At 40.1% G+C, this 19,143-nt stretch overlaps 2 protein-coding genes and 1 non-coding gene across 11 annotated transcripts in view; all 3 read left to right on the forward strand.

Moving 5' to 3' along the window:
* Window positions 1–8,043, forward strand: part of RABL3 (RAB, member of RAS oncogene family like 3) — a 38,843-nt gene extending 30,800 nt beyond the window's left edge. For all 3 annotated transcript variants that reach the window (XM_019922777.3, XM_073804193.1, XM_019922776.3), the window contains 3 exons: window positions 1,912–1,983; window positions 6,116–6,154; window positions 6,742–8,043. In XM_019922777.3, the coding sequence (XP_019778336.1) occupies window positions 1,912–1,983; window positions 6,116–6,154; window positions 6,742–6,807 (177 nt within the window). In that variant the 3' untranslated portion in view covers window positions 6,808–8,043. The remainder of the gene's footprint in view (window positions 1–1,911; window positions 1,984–6,115; window positions 6,155–6,741) is intronic.
* On the forward strand, window positions 3,620–3,692 carry TRNAG-CCC (transfer RNA glycine (anticodon CCC)). The gene has a single exon. It is a non-coding gene; the product is annotated as a tRNA-Gly (tRNA).
* A 131-nt stretch (window positions 8,044–8,174) lies between the features above and the next one.
* The window catches only part of HGD (homogentisate 1,2-dioxygenase), a 54,321-nt gene continuing 43,352 nt past the window's right edge, over window positions 8,175–19,143 (forward strand). For 2 of the 7 annotated variants that reach the window (XM_073804188.1, XM_019922775.3), the window contains exons 1-3: window positions 8,175–9,275; window positions 10,201–10,311; window positions 12,771–15,178. Coding sequence is in view for 4 of the 7 variants with exons in the window: in XM_019922775.3 (XP_019778334.1) it covers window positions 15,164–15,178 (15 nt within the window). In the remaining 3 variants the exon portion in view is untranslated. The other 5 variants (XM_073804189.1, XM_073804192.1, XM_073804191.1 and 2 more) reach the window with 5 other exon arrangements.

The raw sequence follows: 19,143 nt of genomic DNA on the forward strand, positions 1-19,143 counted from the left end.
TTCCAGGAAAGGGAACGTTTTAAAAAAAAAAAAAACGTAGTAAACGTTTTAAGGTCTCTACTAATCATTGCAATGTACTAGTCACTTCATTATAATGTTTCAGATTCTTTTGTCTCTTCAGAGCCCCATTTTTTCCTATTTGTATCTTAATAGTAAATATCTGTTGTTTATTATTTATTATTAAAAATAATATTTAATGATATTTTAAAATAAACTTTTCTATTGTTTATTTTAACCAAAAAATATATCTATTGTTTATTATTATCTTTATGGCCTACCAAGAGATGTAGTGCCTTGCATTCAGTGAGTGAGAAATCCCTGGCCACCGTTCTGTTTGTTTTTTGCTCCTCCTGCTCTTTATTTTCATGCTTCCTACTATTCCTAAGAACTTCATAGTACTTAAGTTAGTTGAGCACTGGTGAGTAACTAGTACTAAAAAATGAAGTGTTGTCCTCAGAATGGGAGAAAATATTTGCAAACGAAGCAACTGACAAAGGATTAATCTCCAAAATATACAAGCAGCTCATGCAGCTCAATATCAGAAAAACAAACAACCCAATCCAAAAATGGGCAGAAGACCTAAATAGACATTTCTCCAAAGAAGATATACAGATTGCCAACAAATACGTGAAAGGATGCTCAACATCACTAATCATTAGAGAAATGCAAATCAAGACCACAATGAGGTATCACCTCACAACGGTGAGACTGGCCATCATCAGAAAATCTAGAAACAATAACTGCTGGAGAGGGTGTGGAGAAAAGGGAACCCTCTTGCACTGTTGGTGGGAATGTAAATTGATACAACCACTATGGAGAACAGCATGGAGGTTCCTTAAAAAACTAAAAACAGAACTACCATGTGACCCAGCAATCCCACTACTGGGCATATACCCTGAGAAAACCATAATTCAGAAACAGCCATGTACTACAATGTTCATTGCAGGACTATTTAAAATAGCCAGGACATGGAAGCAACCTAGGTGTCCATCGACAGACGAATGGATAAAGAAGACGTGGCACATATATACAATGGAATATTACTTAGCCATAAAAAGAAACGAAATTGAGTTATTTGTAGTGAGGTGGATGGACCTAGAGTCTGTCATACAGAGTGAAGTAAGTCAGAAAGAGAAAAATAAATATGCTAACACATATATATGGAATCTAAAAAAAAAATTAAAAATAGTTCTGATGAACCTAGGGGCAGGACAGGAATAAAGAAGCAGATGTAGAGAATAGACTTGAGGACACAGGGAAGGGGAAGGGTAAGCTGGGACGAAGTGAGAGAGTAGTAGCATAGACATGTATACACTACCAAATGTAAAATAGATGGCTAGTGGGAAGCAGCTGCATAGCACAGGGAGATCAGCTAGGTGCTTTGTGACCACCTAGAGGGGTGGGACAGGGAGGGTGGGAGGGAGGTGCATGAGGGAGGGGATATGGGGATATGTGTATACATACAGCTGATTCACTTTGTTATATAGCAGAAACTAACACACCATTGTAAAGCAATTATACTCCAATAAAGATGTTTAAAAAAAAAGTTTGTTTTTAATAGCTCTGTTTCTGCTTTTGAAGGTAAATGTAGGCAGGTCACCTAATTAGTATGTTGGTTTTGTTGTTAGTAAGACATTAACAATCCTGTCTTCCTTTATGAATTATTTGGTGATGAATACAGTGGTTCAGTGTCCTCTAAAATTGCCTAAATAACAAAGAGTAAGTGGCCTCACCTTCCTTTAGCACTTTCCTCTTTGCTGTGTGCATCATAATTTGAAAATTCCTTGAATATTTTATGAGAGTATTATGCCTAATATTTTGCTATAGAAATGTGCAAGAGGAACAGTAATGACTCACAAAGAGCTTATGTTTCCTAACGTTTAATTGTGGATCTTATGTTTTATCTTCTAGGATTGCACAAATCCACGGTACTTAGCTGCAGGTTCTTCCAATGCTGTCAAGCTCAGTAGGTTTTTTGATAAGGTAATGGCTTCAATTAAGTTATTTTTAAACTTAATTTATATATTATGAGAGTTTAAATTCTTTGTAGAATGCTTTGTCCTTTTATTCCTTCATGCTAAACTTCACAGCCTGAATACTATTTGTTTTGATCTCTTATCTGTTGGTGTAATTGCTCAATGCCTGCTGACGTGTTTATTCTATCACCAGTGTTCTCTAAGCAAAGGATGAAAGCTACTGGATTCAAATGGGGTTTTTTAAGATACCTAATTCCCTCCTTAAAACAATTTATGTTTCCATATTTTCTAGCATTTTTGTGCTTATTCACCACCCCCAAGTCCCCACAAAAGGCACTAAACTGAGGACATTCTGCTTAAAGGCCTGAGTTATTTTTGCTCTCCCAGCTACTAATATTCTCCATATAAATGTTACTGTTACTTTTAAGGCTAGGTCATCTTCTTGATTCCCTAATTTTCCCTATCAGAAACCTTTGCATTCCAGTTATTCACTCTTACCAGCATCATCTTATTGTCCAGAACTGGAATGAAAATGCAGCATTTTCAACATACTGGTAAATTAGAGCACTGTTTGTCTTTCCTTCACAAGGCCATACAGCTGCATTGCATACAATATTGACCAAGTTAAATTGTTTACCCAATGTTGACATTGTGTAGTAAAGTAAAATAGGATGTATTTCTGTATTATTATTGAAAAAAGATTAATTTCTGTCTTATATTTCCTTTTACAAGTAGTCTCCCAAGAAAAAAATTTCCCTCCTCATAGCTCTTCTTTATGAATCATTTTTCTTTTAACTATTTAGAAATCTAATATTTGGCTTTTTTGTCCAATAGGTCAGCATAAGATGAGGCCCACACTCCGTCCCTGTTTAATATTAGGCCACTGGGAAATTTTTGCTTTATTGCAGAACTTCCCAACTGGTGTGTGGCCAAAAGGGTACAGGTGCACTGAGATAGTGATCCCCTCAGTTCTCAGAGCAGCCAGAGCCCCTGGCCTGGCTCTTCCATTTACTCCATTTGTACGTTTGCTAATGTATAAATATTAGCATTTTCTAAATGTGTCATGACATGAAAAAATGGTTGGAAGCACTGCAAGGCACCAAATTTTCTCTCCACATTGTTTTCAAACTTAAAACGTAAGAACTTCCATTTGTTTAGATCCGTGGCCACTATCTATGTCCCCTAGGAGCAGCATCATATAGATCTGTGTCTGACATGGAAAGATCCCACAATATATTGTTTAAATTTTAAATAATTTATTAATTTTAAAATTAAAAAAGTAAAATGTGGGCTCCCCTGGTGGCGCAGTGGTTGAGAGTCCGCCTGCCGATGCAGGGGACACGGGTTTGTGCTCCAGTCTGGGAAGATCCCACATGCCGCGAAGTGGCTAGGCCCGTGAGCCATGGCCGCTGAGCCTGCGCATCCGGAGCCTGTACTCCGCAAAGGGAGAGGCCACAACAGTGAGAGGCCCGCGTACCGCAATAAATAAATAAATAAAATAAAATGTAATAAGTTATATCCTAGAGAAACAATGGGTTATAGATCAGTGTGACCCAAGTTGTCAGGCAAGACTACTTAAAAAAAAAAATTAGAGGGAACTTGGTTGGTTTTAAGAAGAGAGCAAGTTTTGATAAGAGGAGACTTCCCTGGTGGTCCAGTGGTTAAGACTCTGCACTCCCAATGCAGGGAGCCCAGGTTCGATCCCTGGTCAGGGAACTAGATCCCACATGCCACAGCGAAGATCCCGCGTGCTGGCAACTAAGAGCCGATGCAGCCAAATAAATAAATAAATAATTTTTTTAAAAAATGGTTTGATAAGAGAAGGACATCGCAAGTTGAGGGCAGGGAATTATGAGCAAAATTGAAAAGCAACTTCTCTCTTGGTTTCCTAAATCACAAACAAAGTCAGGTGGATTAAGAGGTTGGCCAGGACTTCCCTGGTGGCGCAGTGGTTAAGAATCCACCTGCCAAGGCAGGGGACATGGGTTCCCTGTTCCTGGAGGATCCCACATGCCACGGAGCAACTAAGCCCGTGCACCACAACTACTGAGCCTGCACTCTACTGCCCACGAGCCACAACTCCTGAGCCCACGCGCCACAGCTATTGTAGCCAGCACGCCTAGAGCCTGTACTCCACAACAAGAGAAGCCACCGCAATGAGAAGACCACGCACTGCAACAAAGAGTAACCCCCGCTTGCCGCAACTAGAGAAAGCCTGCGTGCAGCAACGAAGGCCCAATGCGGCCAAAAAATAATTAATTAATTTAAAAAAAAAAAAAAAAGAGGTGGGCCAGACCTCCAGACTGAGGTGGTTGCCTGAAAGCAAGGGACTTGGCAGCTAAGATATGACTTTACATCATATCTTCCAGAATTTAGTGTAAAGATTTCTTTTCCAAGGGACTTCGCTGGTGGCGCAGTGGTTAAGAATCCACCTGCCAATGTAGGGGACACGAGTTTGAGCCCTGGTCTGGGAAGATCCCACAGGCTGCAGAACAACTAAGCCCATGAGCCACAACTACTGAGCCCACGTGCTGCAACTACTGAAGCTCATGTGCCTAGAGCCCATGCTCTGCAACAAGAGAAGCCACTGCAATGAGAAGTCCATGCAGTGCAACGAAGACTAGACCCCGCTCGCTGCAACTAGAGAAAGCCCGCGTGCAGCAACAAAGACTCAAAAATTAAATTAATTAATTAATTAAAGATTTCTTTTCCAAGAGGGAATCTAATCCTCTTCCACACTCCCTTCGCTAATAGTAATTCCTAACCACTCCAGAGTAATAGAATTTTCCTGTCCTACCCTGGAGAGAGGAAGGAAAATCAGTCCTGTCATAGTTTTTGTGGTGTCAGGTATTTTAGATGGGTACTAATCATGAACCAGCTTTTCTACCTTTGAGGCCAGTGAGTGCAACCTTACCCTGAGTCTCTCGTGACTAAAAGTAACCCATCCATAGTCTCGAAGATAAAATGAATCCAGATGATATGGCTGTCAGGCCAATGAGAGCAAGCTGCTACAGGCCTGGAAGAAGATGCTCTGCTTTATTCTGAGGAAGCTCCTAGCCTCATAATTCTAGATTCTAATGTCTTAGAGTTAATCTCCAGATAATCTGTATTCTAATCTGCTGAACTTTTCTTAATCACATGTAAAGCTCTGTGTAAAGAAAATAATACTGCCTCTGTCACCATTGCAGTTTCTCAAGTGTTAAACAGAGTTCTTTTTTTTAAAAAATGTTTTTCAACATGTGAATGTAGAGAACAAATGTATGGACACCAAGGGGGGAAAGTGGCGGGGGGTGGGGGGAGGGTTGGGGGGGGATGAATTGGGAGATTTTGATTGACATGTATACACTAATATGTATAAAATAGATAGCTAATAAAAACCTGCTGTATAAAAAATAAATAAAATAAAATTCAAAAAAATGTTTCTCATCCTGTGAAAATATGGTGCTCTTAAACTCATTATGTTAGGGCACATATTTTGAAGGCTTCTTTTCAGTAGTGGTGATGGATTTGTACAGATACATCCACTGCTTTACCTTATTTCTCCTACTGACCAAATACAGACAATTCCGAAACTGCTGAATTAAGGGTGCAGATTAAGTCGGAAAAGAAGTTAATTGACTGCTTTTGATGTTGTCATCTGTCTCCATTAAGGACTGACAGAATTTACAACTGTGTTTACTAGAGGAATGTGGTAGTTTACTACATTATATAGACAGACTCCTCTTTAAGGAATAGGTATGCTATTGTAGTAGCAAAAGTGCTTTGCTTTTATCTTATGGATTCTGTTTGGTACCTTTTGGGGCCGACTGCTAGGGAACTTTGAGTCAAATTTGCAGCCATACACTAGGAATTGCATGGGATGTCATGTCACTCTCTGGTTATTTAGTCTTTTTTGTTGTTCATGTATTTTTTGACCTATCATTAATGCTTTTTGGAACAAGAGGCAGGCTTTTATAAAAATACTTCCACAATCCTGATCTCATTAGCACCAGATTTAACTCATTGTATTAGATGTCTGTGCTGTTGAAAAGACTCTTAATTTGGGTATATACCTTTTAGTGCCATTAGTGGCCATTGCAGTTACTACCTTTTCAAGGTATATGTGCTAAGCCCTTAAAATCTTTATTTGTTTTTCACAGGTCATAGAGAAGAGATACTTTTTAAGAGATGGTAATCAGGTCTGTATCTATCTTTTCTTGATAAAATGATTTCTTGAAATTGGAGAGAGGTTTGACTTATTTGAAATTTATTTCCAAATTTGCTTTTGAAATTTTTTTTAAAACTTGGGGTCGGGGGAGTCCTTTGTAGGCCCAAGCAACTGACTTTCTTCTGTCCTGTTAAATACAAAAGAAAAAATCAGATCAAGGGAAAATAAGAGTCTAAGAAACAAAAAGAATCCAGAGATAAGGTTACATTATAAAATAATAGAATTGCTTGAGACTCCAAAGGCATATATCCAGAGTCTATCACAATGCAAATAATTCATATAAAAGTCCAATAGGTGAATATTATGAGATTCACCGCCATCCTGTCTGATTTAGATGGCACTATCACCAATTGCTTGGCAAATGTTTTTCATTTTGGTAGAATTTATTTTTATTATTTAATCTGCTGTGGTTTTCGGAGTAAAACCGCAGAAAGATAGTTCTTTAAAGAACAACAGCCCAACATACAGAAACAGAAAATAAGGAGAACATTTTAAAGGCTATTAGCATTTGAACTCTGCCTGCTTGAGTCCTAATATAATTATCTTTCTTGCCTACAGATTCCAGGCTTTCCTGATCGAAAAAGGTTTGGGGGAGGAACATTAAAGAGCTTACATTATGACTGAATTACACTCATCCTTTGAAGAGTAAGCAAGCAGTGGCAGTTTTTCACAGCTTTCTTCTTGCTGTGTCAGTTATTAATGTCTCAGGCTTTTAACGAAATCATCTTAAAATGCCACCCTTCAGCCTCACCCTTTAATGGAAAACTGAAAGGAAGTAACAGCGTGGGATGTCCAAACTTTGTCCCCATTCTCTCTGTTCCTCACCTTTCTGTCCCTGTTTATAGATTATATAAAAGCCTTGTGGAAATACGAGATGTCAAAATGATGCAGTAAATGAGCAGCGACAGAATGCTGCAGAGAAAATTTACTCTTGCCCAGAACTGGAGGGTTTTTATGGGTCTGTAATTTTCCCACACTCCTTGCTGAAGGCTTAATTAAGTACTTCAAAAATGTATCTCCTTCAAAAATGTATCTCTACTGTTTTACCTTCTGAGGGGAAAGGTTATGTTAACCGGCCCTGAGTTGTCCACCCCAAACACTCTCTGTCATTTTCAAAGAAGCAAAATGGTGTTATTTAACTGCCTCCACCTTCATCACACAAAAGGATGCCTAATAATAGCAACCGTTGTCTCTCTCTCCTCTCCTTTGCAAATGGCTCAGTGGCTGGAAGAGGCGGACTAATAGCTGGAGTTAAATATAAATAGATTAATAATACATAGAGAACAGCAGTACCAGAAAAGAAGAATTATGCGAGAAATTGACAGCTCACTAAATCCTTCACTCTTTAGGTTACAGCTGTCTGCACCCTCTTACTGTTTTCTGTTTGGAAATAGGTAGGGTGAAATCTAAGACCTGCACAAGGGCAGTAAGAGAGATTTACAGCCTCTTCAGTTTTTATTTTTATTTTTGAAGGAAAGATCAACTCCTAAAATGTCCCTTAACTATAATCCGTAAACTAAGAATATTATTCTTTGTGTCAACAATGTATTTATGGAGAGAAGTAAAAATAACTTCCACAGCAACACATTTACATGAATTATGGACTAGGATTCTTGGATTTCATAATCCAAAATTGGGGGGGGGGGTGTATATGCATAATTGTTCATCACTACTTTTTTTACCCATCTTTTTTGCTCGTGTAATTGCCTTTGCCCCAGTCTTTGTTAATATATAAACCTGTTTTACGAAAACTGTAATTTGCTGCCTTATTCAACAACTCCTTTTCACATGTATTCTTCTCTCTAGGAGGTCTCTGCACTCCTGATTTTGCTCCATATTAAAGTATAATAATAATAAGTACACAGTTTCAGCTTCTCATTTTAAAACTAGGGGAAAAAACCACTAAAATCTCTTTCTATTCCATACTTTGGAAATCAAGGTGTGCTGAAAGAGGATATTAAAATGATGATGTTAGAGAGTGCTTTTAGAAAGTCTGTCTTAGGAATTTGGCAAGGGATTTTAAAGCACTTTTCATCAGCTAGAATTTTCTCCAGTCTTTCTTCACATCCTCCCCCACAAGAGTTAGCCCTGATTTCTTTTTTGACATAAAGGAGAGCTATGCAAATCAGGATCTGTATGTGGAATTTGGCACAAGTATTTTGTGACAGTGGCTGTGCAGTTAAGAAGTAGAAACCAAATGCATATGCAGAAGACCTAAACCAACTGAAGCTCTTTGTATTCCTCTTTTAAAAAATAAATCAATAACCCTTAATTAGAAAGGAGATCTATTCCAATTTCTCTATTTTCTCCCTTATTAAAAAATAAGATGAAAATAACCTATCACTGATGGCTTCAGGGTCAATCTTGAAAAATTAACAATACTCAACTTCATTTGTTCTTGCTGTCAGGCTTGACTCCTGAATTACAGTTTTCTAAGAAAAAATGATTTTAATCATCTAAGGTAAGTTTGTTGCAGCATTAGTAACAGCAAAATAAGGTTGTTGGCCAAAGTGAATGTTATTAGCCAGAGTTCTTCAAAAAGAATCTTTTGAAGCATAAGTTTTGCTAAGACTTCCTGAAACCTGCTCATAAAAATTGCTTTTAGGTAATAATAAGTTTAAATACCAAATACTTCCTAAAAAGTGTTAATTAAAGCTTTAATTTTCTTACTTTCTTGATGGAACAAATTGCTACCTATAAGAGAACTTTTTTTTTTCCCCTGTTGTGATTCAGATGTCTAACCAACGTTCTTACTCACTGTGGAGGCAACCAGATATGAAGATCTGTAGCCACTCATCTGTCCCCCAGGCGGCTTAGTTGGAATCCAACTAAGGATTTGGGTTGGTCTCTCTACCTTAGTGCTCTAGAGAGAGAGCCACTCCCAAAGGGGTTGATCCATATCAGCTTTACTCAGGTTCTCAAAAGTCCCTGAACTTGGGACATCTATGATATAATCCAGGTGCCGTGACACTGCTGTTTTTCTCCATTCTGGAAGTGGACTGCATAGAACTGATGTGCTGGGCCATCGGACTGAGGTGAAGAGCTCCTAACCACTGCCATAATCAGAGCTTCTGAGTCTTCATTTCAACAGGGTATGCTTTAGCACCCAACCTAGGTAGGGCCTTATATGGGTATCTAAATGTTGGTTTAATTGAAATTTTTAAAGCACAGGTAGCATCTATTTTAAGAAGTTTGAAGTCTAACAGGATGTCTGCATTGATTTAACATCTGTTAAAATTCAAAGGAGGATACTCTGGGGGAAGGAGGAGTAGGAAGTTAAAAAATTCATTTCTCCATAGTCCCAAAACTGAGTTAAATTACTGTGGTAGAAGAGGAAGGGTTTCGGGAGATCTAGCACTGGGAGAACCCTGAGCCTCACATATTCCCCAGTATGTTTGCCTAATGCAGAATTGGAGTTGGAGCCTGCCAGCGCTGCTCCATAGAGTAGGAAGAGGATCCAACTTTGAGTAACAATTAATAAGCACCTACATTTAAGGACTCAAAGCAATGGCTTTCAAACTCAAAAGTGTATGGAAGTCCTCTGAAGTGCTTGTTTAAAATGCAGATTCCAGGATTTCTTCTGCCCCCCCCTCGCCCAATTCTATGTATATGGGATAGAGCCAGGATTTTGTATTTTTAACAGGCAAACCAGGTGATTTTGATGCAGGTAGCTCAGGATCCACCCTTTGGAAAAAATAAACCCATATCAAAAACGTAGGGAACACATGGATTGTAGACTCTACCTTATGGCACCGTTATAGCAGAGTTCATCAGAGTTCATGATCGCCCCTTAATGAACTAAGTAAGCCACTCCTCCCTCCCAAGGCTACACATGCCACAGCAATCGTAGCGTGATTGTCACATCCTCTATTGGCAAAACAGGAAATATTTGTCTTCGATGTACTGCTACCCATTTTTAATACTAGCACTTTCTACCCTCTGGGTATATCTATTTCTAATGAAATGCCTTGCCATCTTATACATAGCCCCTCTCTTATACCACATTTGTTTTCTCAGCTGGCCAACCACTAAGCTTTACCAAGATCATCAATAAGTAAAGGTGAAGAATGAAACCCCTAAACTTCAACAAAGACGTAAAATCTTGTTCAGTACCATCAAATATATCAGGTAATCTATCAGTTTCATTTTTTTCTTGGAGACATCGGTCCTGAAGTCCTCCGTCCTCTAACTGCACTCTGGAGTGATTGCTCTCTAGGCCTGCCACTTGCCCTTCACATTACTCTGTAATAATCCCCAGTTTCCTAGATGTAATATTTTCCATTTTCTTGGTGTGGATCAGTGGTCTTCCAACTGGGATGTGTGGAAGAATCTCTTCCAAGAGGTACATGGGCACGGATAGTTTTAAGGGAATCATTTTTCAGATCACGAATTCTCATATGAATGTATCTTTGTTAAGATTGATCTGCTTGTGAAGCAGCTCGCGCTGGCTCTTATTTACCACCTCTACTTTCCCAATTGCCCTTTTCCCACTACAGAAAAAGAGCATCTCACTACTAGTGCAATAGAAATACGGCATATTGCCCAGGGGTGTAAATGTCTTCTGGATGCCAACAAAGGGACAATTCTGAATATTAGTTTTATTTAAGGATTTTGTCTGTTCCACTCCTCACAATTACAAAAAAAAAAAAAAAAAAAAATGCAGAGCTCTTAAGGAAGAGCTCCTGAGAACAAAGCAAAGAGCTTTGGTAGGAAACATCCAAGGCTGTGGCACATTCTTTCATGTCAAGTCTTCTTGCCTGGTCTATCAAAATATCAAAATAACATTTACATCAAAAATAATTATACAGGCAAAGGTACATAAAATTAACATTTTTATTTTCCTAACCCTTTCTGAGTAAATGAGTTAGACAAAGCACCTCCAAGTGAAAGGGTAACAGTTAAAGTCACTGATTCCAATAGCTGGGTAACAAAGCCTTTTCCAATCAGGTTTCCAATTATTTGCTTGCAACAAAATTGAAGAAGAACCAACCTGAGTTATTGACTGATAGGTCATTAAAATAATGTTTAATGATAGGTCAGTATGTGATTTTTGGTATTTAATTCAGAAGGAATTTGAGTGCTACCGTAACAAAATCCCTTCCATTCATAACTGCTTATTTATGTGAACAAATTTTCTCAACATTTATGTCTAAAAAAGCAAAAAATAGGATTAAATGATGCTGAATCCTGTGTCATTCTAGAAATAAGAATTATTCATGGATATTTGAATTAATGTGGGAGGGAGCCATCTACCTCATTAAAAGAAGCACTTCCAGAAAGACTTTGCCTTTTATATTTAATAATTATTGATCAAAATGTATAGTATTTATGGGACACTGTCCTAGAGAAGAATCCTCCAGTGTCCTGTCTGGAGGGTAAAACACTTGCTGATAGCATTCTGGAAATGCAATTGGAGAAGGAAGCTGGAGATTTTATCATCACTACACTTGGTTTTGGTCCTACTCCCCACTCCCTGATGTTTGTGAGTCCAGAGCTTCTGCAGAGAGTAAACCTATCTTGTGCTAGAATCCAGAGGTGGCAGGTATCTGGTGTCTCCAATTTCTGGTCCTTTTCAAGTTCTTCTCTTCACCTGTTCCCCATATCATTCGCTGAATCCCTCTCCCTCTGCCTGGCTTTTGGCATCTTTGTTCTTATTGCTCACCACTTTGATACTGTGACTCTGCTCTGGTCCAGTATATGTTTGCCTTGTTCCTGCACACAACCTGCTTCTTCCACTGGGTGCCTTTTTATTTTTTTTTTTTTGCGGTATGTGGGCCTCTCGCTCTTGTGGCCTCTCCCGTTGCGGAGCACAGGCTCCGGACGCGCAGGCTCAGCGGCCATGGCTCACGGGCCTAGCCGCTCTGCAGCATGTGGGATCTTCCCGGACCTGGCACAAACCCGTGTCCCCTGCATTGGCAGGCAGACTGTCAACCACTGCACCAACAGGGAAGCCCTAGGTGTCTTTTTGAATGCTAATCACCCTGCCTAGAAGTTCCCCTCTTTCCCCTGCTTTAAATGTCTGCCAAAACTCCCCTTTCTGGAAGCCTTCCCTCACTAGGCTCCTCCACTCTGTTTCCGTCAGTGCCCTAAAAACAGGTCTTTGAATGCACTGCACTTCTCTGTCTTTGTGTACAATCCTCCCTCTCCTCAGTGCCCTATCCAACTCTTACTCTGTGTGACTTGGCTCAGCTATCATCTCCTCAGGGAGCTAGTCAGAGCTCTGTGGTTCCTAGTCCCTCCCATAGCACCCTGACTCTTTCTTGTCACAGCATACATGGCACTCCGTTGTAATGGCCAGTTTATTGGTCAGTCTTCTCCAGCATGCACCCTCCTACAGGACCAGACTCTCAATCATTTCTGTATCCCCCCACACCTCACAGGGCCTGGCACATAGCAGGTCCCCAATAATTGTAAGATAAATAAATAAGTGTGTGATTAGATTAAAATAGAAAGTCATCAGACATAGACTCAGAGCTATGTGTTCTATATTTTATTTATTCTCATTTCTCCTGTGTGTGTGTATGGCACAGTACCTGGCACATAGTGGTTACAAAGCAAATACTCGTTTTCTTGAATTATTGTTACAGAAACAGAAGAAGATGGGAAATAAAGTGAACCCACTTGGGAGAAATCTCTAAATAGGGAATTGATAGGTTTATTCAATTTTAAATATTTTCAGGCCCCTCAAAATAATTTTCATCCAGTCAAGGATCTGTTACCACTTTCTTACTCTTTCAGAAATCTCTCACACCTTAGGAAGGAACTGAAACACCTCTTAAATCTGCCTTCAAAGCTGATTTGGAAAGAACATATAAAGTTTATGGAAAAACAAAGCAGTAAAGCTTTTCCTTTGTCGTTTATTGGTTCCCATCCATTTTTCCCCCTAATCACCAAAGCCTAACTTCTATGATCAATAGAGATTCAAGACCCAATGTACTCATAAACTCAGATATGCAAGAAATATTTTTCTTGAATTCACTTTTGATTTTGAGTCTGCATACTGCATACTGCAGGAATAATAAAAACTTAGCCTCAGTAAAGCTAGGGTTTACACCCCCCTTTCTCCCAGGTTTGCATATAAATTCCAGGGAAGCTTATATAATACCACAATGTCAGTTGTCTATGCTGACATATGCTGAGATGTGCTATAAACTCCCTGGTCTGCAGGCATCAATCCACACAGTTTGCTACCAGCCTGTCACTTGTTTATATCAACATGGCTCCTTTGGCCTGGTCCTTTCTGTGCTAACACCTCAGACACAGGCAAATCATTCTGCTGCTACTGCAGTACGCTGGAGCCTGGGGACCTCTGGAGGTTGCTTAGACCCCTTTATCTAAAGCAGAATGTGTCAAACTGGCAGCCCATAGTCATTCACACCTACATGCATGTTTCTTGACATAATTGTATCAGTTATCTATCACCGCTTAACAAAACACCCCAATATTTAATGGCATAAAATATGTCATTCTATTTGCTCACAATTTTGTGGGTCAGCAGTTTGGGCTAGGTTTAGCTGGTGGTTCTCCTGCTGATCTCACCTGGGATCACGTACGTGTCTGCAGTCATCTGGCAGCCACATTGCCTCATTCACATATCTGGCAGCTAGTGCTGGGCTGTTGAGTGCCTGGACCTCTTGGTCTCATTCTCAAGGAGGCTAGCCTGACTTCGCTGAATGGTGGTCTCAAGTAGCAAGAAATGGGCAAATCGTAAGGCACAGCATTTTTCAAACCTGTGCTTGTGTTGTGTTTGCTATTAGCCAAAGTAAGATTCAAGGAGGTAAGTAAAAGACTCCGTCTCATTTTGGGAGGAGCAGCAAAGTCACATTGCAAAGGGGCATACATACAAGGATGAAAGGAATCTGTGGGCATTATTTGCAATCTATTACAATGGCTTTATTCATTCATTCATTCATCCATTCACTTGTTTAAGTTGCCAATGTTTAAAAATTGGAGCTTCGTGTATAAAAGTCATATCTTAAAAAATCACCTAGCCTACTTTACCCATTTACACTTCCTGCCTGTTCTGCTGCACCTGAGTTTATGATAATAAAGCCTAGTTTAAAAGATTGTTTTTGTGAAATTAAATGAGGTAATGTCTGTGGGAAAATCTGGCATGAACAAGCTCTCGATATATGGTTTCTTCCCTCCTGAATGCCATTAGCCATGAAGTTGATACCTGACCATGGCTAAGGAGAATAGCCAAGATGAAGGACAAGGGAGTCATGGAAAAGGTGGCTGGAAAGTAATCCCTTGGTCTCTTTCTAGAGAGGTACAGGCATTAGGAAATAAGATTCTTAAAGAATTTATAAGAACACTAAATACATTTAAGAAATTAAGAGGAGCAATAGTAAATATCTCAGTTTGCTTTAAGCGAAGTGCTTCAGGCTCTGAACTGTTCACCCAGCTCATCCCTGGGAGCAGGTATGGAGAGCTGTCCAGACCCTGTCCCTGCTTCAGGTAGCTGCGTGAAAACGCCTGTGTCACAGCACGGATCATTTCCTCACTGCTCTCCAGAGAGTGAACACTCCACCCTGTTCCTTCCCAGCCTCAGTCGGGACTGAGTGGAGAAGCCTCTACCTCACACAGCAGGCCCTAACTGCCACAGTTCCTTCCGCAGAGAGCTTTAAATTCTCTGCCTTTAGTCATAAGCCTCTTTCTTTTAACTGGAACAAATCATTGGTCAACATTTACCTCGGGTGAAGAGGAGACAGGCCTCTGCAAACTTCAGAAACAGCCCGGGTTTCAAAACCAAAGACAGTTGTGTAAGCAGTTTGGAAACAAGCATGCTGGACTTTCTCCCTAGTGTAGCAGTTAGGAAACGCTTGTGGCTAGTTTGAGCGACCAGCTGACCAGCGAGCACAGTGAAGCAGTAGAATAACAACATCCAGAGGTGATTTGAAGGAGAAACAGAAGCATTTTGACTTCATACCCTCTCTGAGCCTGGGTTTCCTGAAATCGCCACACCTGCAGCAGAAGGAAAATGGCAGAGTTGAAGGTAAGAAACTATCTGGCCACTTCGCTGTGGCTTCTTCAGCCACAACTCATGGAAGTGTCTGAGAATTCCAGAGCTTCAGAGTCAGAAAGAACTTAGAGAGGCCCTCGTCCAAGCTGTTGTGTTCAGAGGCTTCGCCGTGGTGTCCGTAAGCATGGCTGGGGCTGGGGGATGATAAAGAAAAGAGATGACGGCCTAACTGTCCATCTCTTGCCTAGCTTTTTTCATATATTGTCTTGGGAATCTGTAGATGTCATAAGGGCTCTCCTCCACCATGGACAGACATGTTTCTCACTGTGTCTGTTTGCCAGCCCCTACTCTCCCACACCTTCCTGATGCTGCAGCTTCCTGGACAGCCTCCAGCCAACCAATTAGGCATGTTTAATCTATTCAGTTATTTTGAGGCTCACAATCAGCGCTTGGCCAGTAGAAACCCTAGCACTTCCTCTAGGAAATAATTCCTTTTATTATTTAATCTTCGATTGAAAAATATGTGTGGGTTATGTGGTACTAATGAATTAACTCATAATCTTCAAAGTAAATCTGGAGGTAGCCACTTTACCATTAAGGAAAATAAAGTTTAGAGAGATTAAGTGACTTGCCCAAGGTCACTGCTGATAGGTGATAGAGACTGGATTAGAAATTGGGTTTGTCTGAATCCATGCCCAGGCTCCAAAAGGAGCTTTAGTAGCATCTGCTAGACTGAGTGCCTCAAGGCCAATGTCTAAAACTATGCCTAGTGTCCACCCCAGGCTGGCATCAGTGCCCAATACATGCATGTGGACCTGAGTAGAACTGCCCAGAATCTTGACTCAAGCCAAGTGTGCCAGACTCCAGGCTTCTTTCCAGGGTTTGAGCACTTTCTGAATGCCCTTCAACTGATGCTGAGTTTGAAAATCAAACATCTCCCTAATTAACAGGGGTCCTAAAACCACTCAACACCGAAGTAAAAGAGTTTGCTTCTTTATGCCTGATCAAGAGTTAGAAAGACTGAGAAAGAATTCTCATTCTTTCATTCGGCAAATATTATATGTTAATACATGATGCCACGAATTAACATAGGAAAGAAACTGAATCTGGACTAGGTGGAGCCCAGAGAAACTCCTTGAAGGAGGCAGTTCCTAAGCTGAGTCTTAGGAGAGACGTAGAAATTGACTTCACTGAAAAGGGGCTAGAGGAAACAAGTGCAAAGGCACAGCACACACAGAAAGCCCTGCACGTTCTGGGATCCAAGAGTTAAATTTGGGTTGCTGCAGGGACAGCCAAGATGAGATACCCAGGATGTGGTCAGATGTATGGATCTGGATCTCAGGGGAGGGGGTAGAGCTAGGAGAATAGATATGGGAGGTCATCATATCAATGGTGGTAGTTGAAGTCTTAGAAGAGGGAGAGTGCATAAAAACTTCATTTCCTGATGAAAAGGCTATGGGGAAGTTCAGCAGGGGTGGAAACATCCTTACCATTTATAAATAAATTATATCTAAAATCCTATCCTGCTGAAATTTTTGAGCAACTTATTATGCACAGCACCAGCACACCAACGTAAATTGCATGCTGCTTTTTGTTCTCAATTTCAAAGGCATTTTCCCCAGCCTGCTGTCTAATCTCTGCAAGGAAAGGTTAGCTCTACAGATCACAAATCCAAACACAGAAAGCCAGATTGCATCACTCTAATCAATACACACTATAAGTTAAAAAAAATATTTCTCTGCTTTTATTTCTTCCTTTTAATGGATATGTCAACACAAAACCTCAAATGAAATCACATTAACGTAAAAGCAGCACAACTGGGGGAAGAAAGTTCAAAAGATAAAATAGTAAAATTAAATTTTAAATGAACCACCCAATGTTCTTAAGTCTTCTACAAGTCCACTTCTAAAAGTCTTGATTTCTTCATTTCTAAAAAAGAGAGCTGTTTAACATGCAGACTTCGGGCCCCAGCACCAAATATTTTGATTCACTAGGTATGGGTCTGTTTTTAACAAGCTTTGGGGGTGATTCTAATTAGCCAGAGATGGGACCCCCTGGTCTACATAATTATTGTATTCATTTCCTGTTTCTGTTGTAACAAATTACCACAAATTTAGTGGCTTAAAATGACCAAATTTATTTTCTTACAGTTCTGGAGGTCAGAAGTCTGAAATCAGTTTCACTGGGCTTAAAGTCAAGGTGTTGGCTGGTTCCTTTTGAAAACTCAAGGGGAGAATCCATTTCCCTGCATTTCCAGCTTCTAGCAGTTGCCTGCATTTCTTGACTTAAGGTCCCTTTCACCATCTTCAAAGTGCATCACTCATCTCTGCTTCCATCATCACATCACCTTTTCCTCTTTTATAATCAAATCTTCCTCTACCTCCCTCCCTTACGAATATTTATGATTACATTTAGGGCGCACCCAAAGAATCCAGGACATCTCCCCATCTCAAGATCCTTAATTTAATCACATCTGCAAAGTCTCTTTTGCTATATAAGGGAACACTCACAAGTTCCAGGGATTAAGACATAGATATCTTTGAGGCATTATTATTCAGCCTACCGCAGTTTAGCCTACTTGCAATAATCTTCAAGTTCCCCTAACAATCTATATCCTATGTTCCCATCAAGGTTAACTAGAAATACTGGACTCTTTGCACAGGAGAAAAAGGTAGCTATAGTTCCATCTCTACCCTGACTTCTCTCTCTTTCCCTCATGCCCAGGAAAAGGAAGTGAGGTATAGTATCTGCTCGTCCCATCAGGGTGTTACCCAGAATCAGAGTCAGGAGAAAGCACCTCATAAAGCTACTCTGACAAATAAATCATATCCTGGGGACCAGGTGAAAATTAGAAAGCTGTACACTAGGGAGCTGCCAAAGAACTGATGGTACTGAAGTTACATGGACCTCAGTAATTTGTTCTTTCATTTAGAAAGGATGTGTATAATTCTCTTGGAAGGAAACAAAATTGTTTCTATGTGGGAGCAAATTATTCAGAAATCTGGATTGAAGAAAGCATACAAACACACTTGCTTAATGTCAGACGTTTTTATTTTTAATTTTTCGGCATAAGGTATATTTGTATAGTCACTGAACCAGCTGGAGTTGAAAGCTTGGATTTTCACAGCTGATATAAGCAGAGTTCAGATTCTGTCCTTGATCTCAAAGCCTTGGGAAAGCAGCTGCAGAATACTGCTTCCTTGATTCTGATACCTTCAGCAGTAAGGCACATGATATTTTAAAACTCTAACAAACTCATCTGTAATTTTTCTCTCAGGGGATTAGAAAAACCAACTGGTTTGAGAATGACTCAGCAGTTTTCATCCCCCTCTTCAGCCAATGCACCTCAGCTAAGATTGAGAAACCGATTCAGAACTCACACCTCTCTCTGAGCTGGATGGCTCCCTTCCAAAGCACCAGCTGTTCTTTCTACTTTCTTTTCTACTTTTTAAAGCAGTCTGAAGCATATGCTTTAAAATTACATATAGTAAGTCTCTTTTCCTTTGTTCCCAATGTACAAATAACCCTGGACTCTGTTCTGAGGCCAGCAGTTGCAAAGAATGGGGAAGGTTAATGAGTAAACCCACCCACCCCTGCCAGAAAGCTCAGCCTCAGACCTTCTTGCCTCCCTTTGCAGAGGGAAACAACGCTGCAGTTGAACAAAGTGAAGCCACTGAGGTACTCAGTGGCTTCAGGCAAGATTGGTCTGCAATTCCATTCCACAGAACTGAAGATAATTTCGGGTCAATACCATTTCTCAGCAGCTCAGATTCAATCCTCTTGATGGTGAGCATGAGGTTCATTAGAGAGAAGAAAATTGTATTCAGTGGAGAGTCAGAATGCTGGATGGTCTCTGCCCTTTCCCCAAGGAAATCATTCCAAATTGCATGCTGCTGTTAACCAATCTCTGTGTAATATAACACACTGTTTTTAGTGCTGATAGATTTTCAAATATAAAAAAATATTGTGTCTGGAGGCAAAAAAGAATAATTTCACTT

This window comes from Tursiops truncatus, chromosome 4, assembly GCF_011762595.2.
Source record: "Tursiops truncatus isolate mTurTru1 chromosome 4, mTurTru1.mat.Y, whole genome shotgun sequence".
NCBI classification, from domain to species: domain Eukaryota; kingdom Metazoa; phylum Chordata; class Mammalia; order Artiodactyla; family Delphinidae; genus Tursiops; species Tursiops truncatus.